General features: G+C 42.1%; 1 protein-coding gene across 1 annotated transcript in view; it reads left to right on the top strand.

The window, feature by feature from the left end:
* Positions 1 to 8,471: 8,471 nt before the first annotated feature.
* The window catches only part of RCAN3 (RCAN family member 3), a 20,041-nt gene continuing 14,872 nt past the window's right edge, over positions 8,472 to 13,640 (top strand). Inside the window, exons 1-2 of the mRNA XM_015820293.2 lie at positions 8,472 to 8,476; positions 11,543 to 11,789. Coding sequence (XP_015675779.2) covers positions 8,472 to 8,476; positions 11,543 to 11,789 — 252 coding nt within the window. The remainder of the gene's footprint in view (positions 8,477 to 11,542; positions 11,790 to 13,640) is intronic.

Genomic DNA, 13,640 nt, shown 5'->3' with positions numbered 1-13,640 from the left:
AGATTCCTCTTGTTCAACACTAAAGCATACAGATTGGAAGGCTTACAGCTAATATTTTTAATGCAGTTGAGCTGTTGACTCTAATCTGCCAGTGAAATACTTGCCAACACAATTAACATTCTATGGATTTTATTCCATGGAAGCAAATAGAAATTAACTTTGAGAACATTTATATTTGAGTACTGAATTACCAGTCATGAAAAAAAAGGCAGTGGAAGCCAACTGCCTTGATTATGGGCTTGATTTGTTGAGAAAGGCAAATAGCTGGATATGAATGGAAAATACAGGAATCGCAGAAGAAAGTATTATAGGACATGTAAAATAAGGCACGTGTAGGCAAAACTCTTTCTGCATTAAAACATGTAACAAGTCAATTATGCAATCCTAGCTAACAAATTCTACAAATTAGCAACAAAATTGAACCAGAAAAATGACACAACCTGCAGGTGAATTTAACCATTGTCATGCATGGAGGGGGGAAAATGTCTATTTATGGTTTGTTGAACGAAGACTGGTTTCAAACAGCACGCTGAGCTGTCCTAGAAAATTGGAAAGCCAGCCATTGTGAAAAGGAATCCGCTGGATCAAACCGCATTTAGAGCTGATCATCATGAAAAGCAGCACTGAGATGGCTACAGTAGATCCGTTAATCCAATTAAAAGGTTGTGGGCTACGTTTATCCTTCTTAGGAACTGGATGTATTATCTTCTGTATGCAAACTAAGGTAGCTTCATTTATTCTTTTATTAACTTCATATCCCATCTTTCCAGGATCCCAAGAGAGCACAGCTTCCAGTGGTGGGATTCAAATATGTGAACAACCGGTTCTCTGCGTGGATGCCGCTTCTGGAAGTCCATTCTGGGCCTGGGCAACAAAAAATTAGCTACCGGTTCTGCTGAAGTGGTGCGAACTGGCTGAATCCCACCACTGACAGCTTCCCTATTTTTCCTCACCACAACTGTGAGAGAGGGGTTAGCTGAGAGAGAACAAGTTTTTGTGGCTGAGTGGGGACCAGTACTTAGGTTTCCTTGCCCCTAAGCCAAAATGTTTCACCAGTTACAGTTACAGCATACAGCCGGGGTCTTCAAACTTGGCCCTTTTATGACTTGTGGACTTCAACTCCCAGAATTCCTCAGTCAGCATGCCTGGCTCAGGAATTCTGGGAGTTGAAGTCCACAAGTCATAAAAGGGCCAAGTTTGAAGACCCCTGCCATATAGGTTCGTGGATTGGGAGGGAGGGTTCTAGTCCCCAGTAGTTGAGGGGGAACCTGAGACTCCCTATTCTCAGCCCAGTGCTTTAAGCCAGTGTATCTCACGCTTGGCAGTTTTAAGATGGGTGGGTTTCAACTCCCAGAATTCCCCAGCCAGCATGTCAATATCTGCCCTGGACTGAAGCTCAATAGAAAGTGGGTCGTGCAGCAAGGCAAATGACCCAAAACATGCGCAGATTTGAGCAGAGGGAAATTAACTGAGAAGTTGAAATCCTGACCTTAATCCTAGACCAGCGGTTAGGCAACCTCGGCTCTTTTATGACTCATGGGACTTCAACTCCCAGAATTCCCGAGTCATCCTTGACTCGAGAATTCTGGGAGTTGAAGTCCATGAGTACAGAAAAGAGCAATAAAGATGATTAGGGGACTGGAGGCTAAACCATATGAAGAGCGGTTGCTGGAATTGGGTATGTCTAGTTTAACGAAGAGAAGGACGAGGGGGGACATGATAGCAGTGTTCCAGTATCTCAGGGGCTGCCCCAAAGAAGAGGGAGTCAAGCTGTTCTCCAAAGCGCCTGAAGGCAGGACAAGAAGCAACGGGTGGAAACTAACCAAGGAGAGAAGCAACCTAGAACTAAGGAGAAACTTCCTGACAGTTAGAACAATTAACCAGTGGAACAACCTGCCTCCAGAAGCTGTGAATTCTCCAACACTGGAAGTTTTTAAGAAGAGACTGGACAGCCATTTGTCCGAAATGGTAGGGTTTCCTGCCTGAGCAGGTGGTTGGACTTGATGACCTCCAAGATCCCTTCCATCATCATCATCATCATCATCATCATCATCATCATCATCATCATTATTATTATTATTATTATTATTATTATTATTATTATTATTATTATTATTAAAGAGCCGAGGTTGCCTACCCCTGTATGTGGAAAGACCAGAAGCAGGCGGTTTAGGTCAGGAAACCCATCTGACATCCTGAGTTGATCTGTAAGGAGGAATGGGCTCAAATTCCTCCCAGCTGATGGGCAGGAGTGATCAATGGTTATTGGAAATATCTAGCGGCAGTTATTGTTACCCAAGGGAGCACCCCACTTACTGAAGCTTCACATACACATGATCAGTCTCTTGGATCAGTTTGGTGAACAAATCAATGAACGCATACAGCCTATTGTTGATTCATCAACCATTTCTTTCATTGGGTTTCCCTTTATCTAGTTTTAGGACTAGGATTATCTAGTCCTAAAGGCTGAGAAAACACTAACGCACAGCGCCAAACGAACGACATTAACGGCTTGAGGTTGGCTGCTTAAAATTAAATAGAGCTGCCCAGCTCTTGGCTGCCATCTAGAGGTCGCGTAGGTTTTCACAGCCCGAGACGCCATTCTTCCAATTGAATAACGAGCCTCTCCCCCCCACCCCCACCCGCCCATTCCGCCGCCGGGCTGCCGCGGTCGAGAGATGCACTTCCGGGCTAGAGATCACTAGCCGGCTCTCGACCGGAAGAGGGAGAGGGCGTCGGCGGTTGCTATGGGGGATAAGGGAGGCGTACACGGGGGCGCGCGCGCGCGCGCGGGCTCGGGCGTCGGGCCGCGCGCCAAGTCCTCCGTCAGGAAAGACGGGCGAGTCGGCCGGGCGGCCGCAGAGGCGAACGGCTGAGGCGGTTCTTGAGGCGCTGGCGCTGCCCCGCGGCTGGCTGGACCTGGCCGGGCGAAGGTGGCCGTGGCCGTCGTCGCTTCCCGAGGGTGAGTGAGGAGAGAACCGAGCGAGGCATCCCGGTTGACCCCGCCGGCTTTGCCCTTCGCGACCCCCGCCGCTCTTGGGGGCCCGTAGGCGCCCTCCCGGCCTCTCGCCCCGCGCTCTTCCCTCTCGCCGTGGGCCTCCGTCGGGCCGCTTCTGAGGACCGGCTGCCTTCCTCTCTCCCCGCCTCCCCGCTGCGGGTTTGCGGGCGGGGGTCTCCTCCTCCTCCTCCTCCGCCCTCGCCCCCACAACAACCCCGCGAGGTAGGCCGTGCTGAGGAGAGACCGACTAGCCAGCCCAAAGGGGTCTTGGGGGCTTCCGCGGCGGGCAACTCCAGCCGCCTTGCAGGAGAACCTCCATGGGCAGGAGTACTGTACCTGTCCGGGCTTTTCTTCCCTGCGGTGCTGCTTTCCCGAAGGCCAGAGACGGAGAGGAGAAGGGGCTGCTGGGCTAAGGCTGGGACCGACCCGGAGCAACAACTGGACCGAAGGGAGCGTTTGTTTGTACAGTAAAATCCTGTCCCCAAAATTGAGGCTCTTTATTCTCCTTTCCTTTCCCCGGACTTAGCTCTCGGAAACGCCTAGTGAACGAATCCAAGAAAGGATGTCTTTTTTTTTTCCAACCCCAGAATGTATTTCTTCCATTAAAAGGTGTATGGGTGGGGAGGGGGGGGCTGCCCTTTTGCTGAGTGTGGGTCTCCAACCCCTCTTCAATATTGCCAGGAGGTTTATTTATAAATATTTTTTATATATCATTTATATATAAGTTTATAGTTAAGTTGATGGTTGTATGTTAGAGTTACAGTAAGTTTATACTTGTTTATATTATGAATGGGTTGTTTGGGTTAGATTGGGATTATTATGTGATTATTCCTGTACTCGGTTCTGGGAAGTCCGGGGGGGGGGAAGGGAGAAGGGGATTAGGGGATAGAAATTATAAAAATTGATGTATTTATATATTATAGGCAAATAATGGAATTGTATTCAAAAGAGGAGACGCTCGGCTGGTACCCCAAACTGCACTCGATGAGGTGGTTAAGAAGGGAGATGGGATGTAGGGAGGTGGAAAGGAGGAAAGAGGAGAGGTTGTGGGTTTAGGGAGAGGAAGGTAGAGGAAAGTGAATGAGGGTGGAGGCAAGGCGGGGACTGCCGAGCGTCTCCGAAAATGTACTGAGTAGGATTATCTTTTTTGCTTGTGTAAGTAAATGCATCATATTTGTATTTGTTGTTTAATTTCAAAAATTAATAAAAAATTTATTAAAAAAAAAAATATTGCCAGGAGGTTGTGCCCTTCCACTGCCCCATAGTTAGGAAAGCTCTCCTCCCATTCTTGGGGGTCTCTTGTTCATCTCTCCCCTCTTATTGTACATTAATAACATCCCCTTTCAGTATTTTGGGAGGGGTTGCTCCACTTTCCCATTCTTTTTTTTTTAATGTCTGTTTCCTCTTGTTCTGCTTCGTATTTCTTACTCTGCTCATGCTCTCCGCTCCTAAAGCAAAATGTTGCTGGATCTAGCTACAAGTAGTCCTTCTTTAGCAGCCATCGTTGGGATGGGTTACTCAGTTCTTAAGGGAAGTGGTCACTAACTGGAAGTGCCCTGTGTGTTTCTGATCCTTTCCTTCAGCTTTCCTTTCCTTTGCAGACCTGTGAAGGAGATAGATATAAGGATTGGTTGCAAGGATACGTTTTTATCATATGAAAGATATCCATATCTGTGAACGGTTGCTAAATGAAGACTTCCTATGTTCTTCTCTATTATATTTGCTGCCTCCAGTTTCTAGTCTTCATTGCTTGTTTATGCCCTTGTGCTTTCAGACACAACCAGTCTTTTTAGAGGTGAGGGGCTGTTTTATCATTTTAGGGAGCTTTTCCTTTACTTTGTTGCTTCCTCTGCCACATGAACACAAGTTTATTGCCAATTTATTTTTTTTATAGCTTTCTTCTTTTCAAAATAATCGTTGGACTTAATTCTTCATTTCTTGTCCCATCTACTGATTGGCCTGATTTAATTAAAATAGGAAACTGATTTCACACAGTGTGAACGAGCCTCATGAAGTCCCTACTCTCTGGAGGGAAATATTAAGATTATCCACTAACAGTTTTAAACTAGCTGCAATTCCTGGTGATATCTGCCTACAGATACCTTCCTTGTTTAAACTATGATAGTAATGTCAGTCTAGAATCATACCTTCATTCTGTATCTTGCCTTGCCTAAAACCACAGTTTTAAATTTTTTAACGTAATGTAGTTGATTTGTTTTTCTTCCCTGCCATGTGGGAACAGTGGAACTTATCCACTGTGTAGTGGGCATCTGACAGGATAATACTTTAGCCTTCTCTCCTTAAGCTGCCTTGCTGAAGGAGGAAATAGTGTGCTAAGGAAAATAAACAGTCCTTCTCTTAGGAAAAAATTAAGTGCTTGCCCTGCCTTAGTCAGGATGTATAATTTCCTTATTCATGGGGGTGGAGGGCCGACAGCACAAGCAAGTACGTCATACAGATTTTTAAAATGCTTTAATCCTCACGTTTTGAGACTCAAGAAGGTAAATACTTACCTTTAATATCAAACTGTGCAGTCATATTCCCCTGTGGTTAAGGCTTTGATAAACTTCTGTTTATTAGCATAGAAATTAGCTTCTACATTGTTCAGTTTCATAACTTTACAAATGTGGGGTCTCAGATTCCTGAATATTGGAGTAATTCTGTTGGATTATAGTAGTAGTCACAATCACGTGCATGTTATTACAAAGTCAGAGTTTGCCACAGAATCAAAGATGCTCAGAGTCAATGTTCACCCACAAGTTGAGATATACCCTCAGCCATATAGAAGATTGTGCTATACAATTGATTCCGCTGCATGTGCCTTTCTAATTTTGAATTAAAGAGAAATTCTTCAAGTTGAGCTTGATTCTATTCTTCTGAGATTTTTTTTCAACTTCCTATCTAATCTTGAATTCTGGAATCTCCTGTTGGTCCATCATCCAAATGCTATCAGGCCCATCACTGCTTAAATTTTGGACAATAAGCAACTTTAGCTAGATGCTCCCACCTATGGATTGAAATCGATAAACTCTGTTTTAGTAGAATGTTTGATGAGATTTGTTTTGCTAAAATGTACGTTTCTTCTCTGTTACTTTCAGCATCATTTCCTAGCATAGTAGATTGATGTTGGCAGATTTTTTTATTAGTTTCTTGTTTCTTCTATTGCATAATCCTGAAAAACAAAATCTCAAGGGAAGACTAGGAAATGTAACATGTTTTTCTTTGGAATCCATGATGATACTCAACTAGGTACAGTAGTTATCCTAGATAATGAGACTTATCCTTCATTAACGGTAACAGTGCTATATGTTTGCCTGAAAAAAGATACTAGGGGAAAAGAAGGCTTTTTATATGAAAAAATTATGATACATTGTTTATAGGGCATATTATCATAAAATCACTTCTGGCTTCAGCTGGCAAATGCCATCTATTTTGCACCTGACTTTGATTGATAATTCTAGTGTGAAAAAACCGTTAGCTTGATTTTTCCATTGAGGTACCTGCTCAATACAAACAACCTATACATTATGAAATCCCAATCTTCTGATTAAAATATATTAGTCATTGTATTAAGTTATTAAAACAGGCCAGCCATGAGTGAATTTAAATTCTGGTAAGCTTTCTTGTTCTCTTGCAGTTGTTGGTATATGTTAATCTCTTTGCAAATGCAAAAACTGAAACAGAGGCTATTGGAGCTGGCTTATGTCATCTCAGTTCAGTAATTCCTCAAAGCAAGAATTCAGTGTTCTGGATTGAAAACTGAAGATTCCTTTTCATCTACTAATTCAGTGTGTTTTGTTTGCATTGTAGATTTCTTGGTAAATCAACATTTGATTTCAGTTAAAGATCTTTATGCTAGAAAAGTCACTTTGTGATCTCCTTTTTGTTAAGGGAGATTGTTGAAAGAAACACAGCTCTTTAATCAAGGCCTTAATCCGTTTAACAAATTAATTCAGTTCTGTATGTTCTTCTCTTTTTTAAATGCCCTTCCCACACAGAGAAAATGTAATGCACTTTTAGGGAGTTAGAGTATAGAAGTTCATACTAAAACACTCAGTTAACAACTGGGCTTCCCAGGGATCACTATGTAAAGAGAAGCAGCCTAATTTGCAGTAATTATGATTATAGAATCTTTCTCCTGCAGCTATTGAACACTCTGAAAACTTTAATGCTGCAGTATTATATGTGGAAATATTTTGGAATTGTGAGTCATCAAATTCTCAGTATGAGCATAGCTGCAGGTTAATTTCTCTTCTTCAGAAATACAGAATGTCCTTGTGTTCTCTGAAGATTTTTAACTTCATTTTTAATATTGCTGTATATTTTTTTGTATAATTTTTTTCTCCTTCCACCCATCTGCTTTACTAATTTTGGCACATAGGCAACACCCAAAGTCATCATTTGGCAATTCCTCCAGATCCTTTGCTGTGGCCTGACCTGGTTTACCAGGTATCAGTCATGCTCCAGGCTCTGACAACCTGCAAATCAGATTAGTGCTGTATTTTCTTCCAGTGAAACTGTTAGAGGCTGGCCCAGAATCTGAAGCAAGGATAGCACCGTCTGGTTAGTTTGCTAAAAGGAACAGCCTGTTGGAACCATATTATGTCTGTTCTGAGCAAGTTGCACCTTGAATTTGATCCAAACCAAATTCAGGGGTTGCATTGATGTTTTAAAACTCAGCATGTTTGATTTCTGCCTTATGCCCTCTCTCTCTGGAGTGAGGGCCCCTCCCCTCCCCAGATTCAGACAGCCTCCATCCTACAGATGTTTCAGAAGACCCTGTAGAGCTAACTCACCCTTTCATGAGCGTGTTTGAAGACCCTTTTTTCCTTTGTCCTTATCCAGTTTCATAATTTCTGCCATTTTTTTTGTCTCTTTGTTTTTATATATGTTCAACAATCCATAAATTGCACAAAGTCACTGGGAGTTGGGCCATATATAAATTTAATAACTAATTTATGATTATGTAATGGATTGAATATTGGGAATTAGCAAAGAGGCCTGTGATAAGCTGTATTTATTAAAAGCCCCCTCAAATATGTCTCTTGAGACATTGTGGAGAAATGAACTGTTTCAATACAGAGACTTTGATTGCTGAACGCCTTACTTGCCTAGTTACAATTGGTGTCTTACTAGGTCTGGTGTCAGCATCATGTTTAACCAGCAGGATCTCTCTTGAACTTACGCATTTTCATCTTTTGTTTACTTCTAAGGCTTTGTTATCCTACCTAGGTATTCCATCTGTAGCGATTTTAACTTTTATTGTGGGGTGTTTTTTTTTCTTTTCTCTTAAAACGTTATCTAGTGTTATTGGTTTTAATGATGTACTTCTACTTGGAGGCTATTTTTAAGTATGTCTTTAAAGTAATATAACTAAACTTCTATTGTTATGCAGTTGTGACTTTCCTTGAAGGGCATGTGAAAATCTTGGTAGGCCAAGTCTAATATTAATATTCTGGAACTAAAAATGAACATGCCGTAATCTTTCTCTCTGAGCACAAATCAAGTCCCATCATTATAGAGTCCATGCTTTCCCAATGGGCAGGGAGAGGGAAGGAGAGAAATCATTTGCCAGGTCTGTTTTCCTTTCAGTTTGGTACACACTTCAGTAAATTGTGTCTATTCTGTTGGTCCAGCCAACCCTTCCTTGCCTTTAAATGTTCTTCAAGCTCATAGTGTGATTAATTTTTATGCACAGTGTCTCAAGTGTCATATATGAGGGGCTTTAAAATAAAAAGTTCATGCAACAGGCTAGTTTCTGAGCATTAAAATGAACATTATTGAGCATCTCAGTAGTAAATAGAAAAATACATTTACATACAGTGTTGTTTTATAGAAATGAATTGTGTGGAAATTCAACTTGGCGATGTTTTTTGAAAACCTATTTAGTTTTTAAGCTGAAAACATTCAGCTTGCAAGGAATGTAATGATTAAATATCAAATACTGAGTACACGTATTTTGAAGCTTGTTATACTTGGTGATCTATACATTTTCAAGCCAAAATTTGTAGGCACATGATTCTATCTCCTTTTGTCTCACAGTAAAGAATGACAGGATGCTTGCCAATTTGACTATCTCATGATGTGGTGTTTCTAGCATCAGCCTGGCTACACAAAGCCTCCATCTAACCTTGGAATGACTTAGGATTTCTGGACACCAGCAGATTACATGTCAGGTTTAGAGAGGACAAAGGCTGGCTCCATGTAGAAAGCCAAACACATTGGCAGCTTTAAGATATGTGGACTTCCAACTTCCATGCGTGCTGAGGAATTGTGGGATTTGAGGTCTACACACCTTAAAGTTGCTAAGGTTAAGAAAACTATTAAAGCTGGTTTGCTTCTGAATTCAGGGCCTATTAGGTGTCATCATGCTCTTCTGCAAATTCCATCTGGATTTATTATAATATTTAGATGCAGTTTTTTAAGATGACAGTCTCCACAAGCAGCATCCAAATAATATAAACAAATAAGAAGCAATATTTAAAAAAAGAAAAGAGAAGAAGCAAGAAGCTTCTAGGTCAGTGTTTCTCAACCTTGACAATTTTAAGGCATGTGGACTTCAACTCCCAGAATTCCACAGCCAGCATTGCTGGCTGTGGAATTCTGGGAGTTGAAGTCCACATGCCTTAAAATTGTCAAGGTTGAGAAACACTGTTCTAGGTCCTTTCTGGAGCCTAATTGATCGTAATGATCCTGTAGGGATGGGAAAGAAAAAGAGGAGACTTCTTCCTTTGTCCAGTGTCGGGTTTTTTTTGTAAATGAGCATGTATCACTTCCTGGAAAAGTTAACTGCTCGTCCGTAATATTATAAACAAAAATAAATTCTAAATAAATTGGTTGGAATTAATTGACTGAGTCATGTGGCGTTGGGGAGGATCTATGATATCTTTGTCGGATTCTTTCCAGTAAAGCAAAAAGTAGGGGAAAGAGGATTCCTGTTCCTATTATTTTTTTTCCCTTTGTGTCATACTTGCTGTCTTAATTGTCCTTCCTTCCTGAAGGGAAGTTGGAAACTCAGAAGAACTTTGTTTGGTAGATCAGAGATATTCTTTAGTCTGATCCATATTTACTCCTTGCCCCTCCCCCCAAATCAGAAAGTGGCAGAGGTTTCTGCCACCAGAGCATACCGTAGGAGTTGCTAATGAGTCCTCCTCCTCCTCTTCCTCCTCTTTGTCACTATGGCAAAGGAGGTGATCTACTGCAAGGCTTTTCACCCAGTGGTACGGGTACCACCTGTGGTACATTGGCACCTGGCAGGTGGTACGCGACCATCCTAGAAAAGTAGCGGGGGAGGGGAATGAGCTGAACCGGTGGCAGCACCGCACAAGCCTGAGCGAGAGATGGCTGGAGCTGCAGGGCTGTCGGGGCTCAGCGGGAGCGCCAGGATCAGCGCTTCTTTGGGACTGTCAGGGCTCAGTGGAAGCGCCAGGATCAGCGCCAGGCTCCAGCTGATCGGTGCTTCTTTGGGACTGTCAGGGCTCAGTGGAAGCGCCAGGATCAGCGCCAGGCTCCAGCTGGAGCTTGGCGCTGATCCTGGTGCTTCTGCTGAGCCCAGAAGAAGCGCCAGTCAGCTGGAAAGCAGCACTGATCCTGGTGCTTCCGCTGAGCCCGGAAGAAGTACCGATCAGCTGGAATGTTGCAGCCTCTCCAGGGTCTTGTGATTTACATTCAGATGCTTGGCAACTGATTCATATTTATGAGGGTCACAGTGTCCCAGGGTCATGTGAAGGGACCAAAACCTGCTGCAACCACCCAGCAGACGGGGGGAATAAAAACCAAACACCCCCCACCCCACCCCCGCTGCCAATCCCCAACAGAAATGCTCACAACAATGAAAACCTCAGACAGGAGGAAGAGTGCAGCTGGGTGGGCAGGTGTCTTGCTCGGCTGTGGCTTGGGGGGCACTTTTTTCAGTGCCATTGTAACTTCGAACAGTCACTAAGCAAACTGTTGTAAGTCAAGGACTACTTGTAACTTTATTACTTTTTCCCTTTTTTTTTTGTCACCTTGCTAGGTGACTGGTGGTACTCGGATATTGCCATATCCTAAAAGTGGTACAATGGGTGAAAAGGTTGAAAAGCCCTGATCTACTGTTTCTTGGATGCTCTGAAATCAAATTGTACAATCTGTTCCTAAGAACCTTCTTGTGTTCCCTGGAAGGTTCCATTTGTTCTCAGAGTAATTCCAGAGGTGCAGTTCCAGAGATGGTTTGTCAGTTTCTAGAACTGATATTTTTGGAACAGGAAGTCTGTTTAAGTCTTTGGATGCAATCCAGTGCATGGGAGTCTTATTTAGGCCTGTCTCATGATAAAAGACTGAGTATTGCATCAAGCTTATTATTCATATCTGAATAAGCAGTGACTCCTTCCTACGCTAGAAATCAGTGAATTGTAAAATGAGCCAGGATTACTGCTCTAAGGTCAGATTTTATTTCTGCACATAATGACTAAACCATTAAAAACAACCATAATAAGAAATAATAGAAAAAATATCTTCCTTACTGTTTTTGTTCTCTCTTCCCCTCTCTCTTGGCTCATTTGAAAGACTCTTCCTACAAGCGCAGAATACAGAGGCAGAAAGAAGCTTTGAATGGACAGTGATTAATGATACAATGAAGGCCTGGAGTGATAGTCAGTCAGACCTTTACAGCAGTGACCTAGAAGAAGAGGAAGAAATGATTTTTGGAGAAAACGAAGAAGACTTGGAAGAGATGATGGATCTAAGTGATCTTCCTACCTCACTCTTTGCTTGCAGTGTTCACGAAGCAGTGTTTGAAGTTCAAGAGCAAAAGGTAAAAGGTTTTAAAAACAACAGTGCCGTTGGCAAATCCAGTTCCAGCTTATTAAAATTAGTGTAAAATTTACTGAAAAGCAAATATGGTGCTTTGTTCAAATAATATATGCTTTTTTACCATAGTATTGGGTAGTTATTTTATTGTACAAAGGGTGAATTATATAATTAGATAGTATATAAAAAACCAGAAATGCTGATTTCTGCTCCTAACCGCAGTCTAGAACAGGGGTAGGCAACCTTGGCTCTTTTATGACTTGTAGACTTCAACTCCCAGAATTCCTGAGCCAGCCATGCTGGCTCAGGAATTCTGGGAGTTGAAGTTCACGAGTCATAAAAGAGCCAAGGTTGCCTACCCCTGGTCTAGAAGATTGCTTTGGGATCCATTATTGAGTTGTAACTCTACTTGGAGGTGGATTACTGCATGCTTCCTCAGATATATTTTAAACAAGTGTTGTAAATCTTCAGTTCATTGTGGAATATCTGCTTTGTAAGCAAAAATCCAGGTTCAATTCTTGATATTTTAGAGAGAATAAAAAATTATTCTTCTTTGAAATCACTGCCACCTAGTGCAGAGTGTATAGCTCAATGTACTCAGTTGTCTGAATGTACACAAGAACTGTCCATTTTACAAAGATTCACAAATGTTGTGGTTTGGTGCTGGCGTGGTAGACTGGGTGAAGCCAGCTGTTGTGATTGTGGAAATTTAAGGATAGGCACAGACAATTTTTTTCTGGATCAGAAGTTGCAACTTGCTCTCTTCTCAGCTGATGGATCACTGAAGGCTTATGATAACATCACCCAGAAAGGGAAGGAGTAAGATTTTTGGCTTTTTTATTATGTTGTTTTAAGGGTGATTGTGGGAGTAGGAGGCTAATCATTCCCATTTCTTCTTTTTTTAAACATTTTTGCATTCCCACAAAAGTTATAAGTGAACCAACCAGTTACGCAATTGATCATGATGAAGGGAACTGTGACTTAGCATGATGAGAACCTAACCCAAGCAAATTGGGAAATTTCTAATTATGATTTTTTTTTAATTAGGACACTCTGTAGACATTTTCCTAGTAATTTAATTTATTCAATTGAAACACCACCTGATTCCACCTGGTCCCATACAATAAAAGAGCCACATAAAAACAGATTACAATAATTATAAGAAAATAAAACAACAAACCACAAAAACCGACGGCAGAACTGGTAATCCCACCCAATCCAGCAGGGGCTTCAACCTCATAACCCAAAGTCTTGGAGAACTGCCAGGTCTTTAAGACTTTTTGGAATGCCAGTGAGCTGGTAGCCACACAGATATCAAGTGAAATTTCATTCCAGAGGGCAGATGCCATGACAAAAAGGACACACATCTCAGATTCCTATTGATGACACTGTTGTAAATTGAAGAAACATGGAACATGCTAAATTTGTCAGATTGAACCAGCTGGGCTGATACCAGGGTAGTAAATGGTTCCTCCAATGACTATTGTTGGGCTTTATAGATCATAACCAGCACCTTGAATTGCATGCAGAAATGGAGCTGTGAAGTGACGAGGTGTCAGCCTTGGGAAGTAGTCCATAAAGGAAACATGCTCAGATGAAGTAAATATACTTTATTGTAATGTTATATCAACAGAATCTTGCAAGTCTGAAAGTACATTTCTCCCTTGCAGAAGGGTGGGTCCCTTCTGAGGCATTTGTCATGCCACCATTACTTTTGCCTTTTGTTAGAGCAGTGGTTCTCAACCTTTTTAATGCCGCGACCCCAACTGGTCGTAAGTCGAGGACTAAACCGGTCGTAAGTCGAGGACTAAACCGGTCGTAAGTCGAGGACTAAACCGGTCGTAAGTCGAGGACT

Source organism: Protobothrops mucrosquamatus, unplaced genomic scaffold (assembly GCF_001527695.2).
Source record: "Protobothrops mucrosquamatus isolate PMUCROS unplaced genomic scaffold, P.Mucros_1.0 scaffold1114, whole genome shotgun sequence".
Lineage (NCBI taxonomy): Eukaryota > Metazoa > Chordata > Lepidosauria > Squamata > Viperidae > Protobothrops > Protobothrops mucrosquamatus.
Note: the sequence above shows the minus strand (reverse complement) of the source record. Positions and strands in the feature narration are given on the sequence as shown.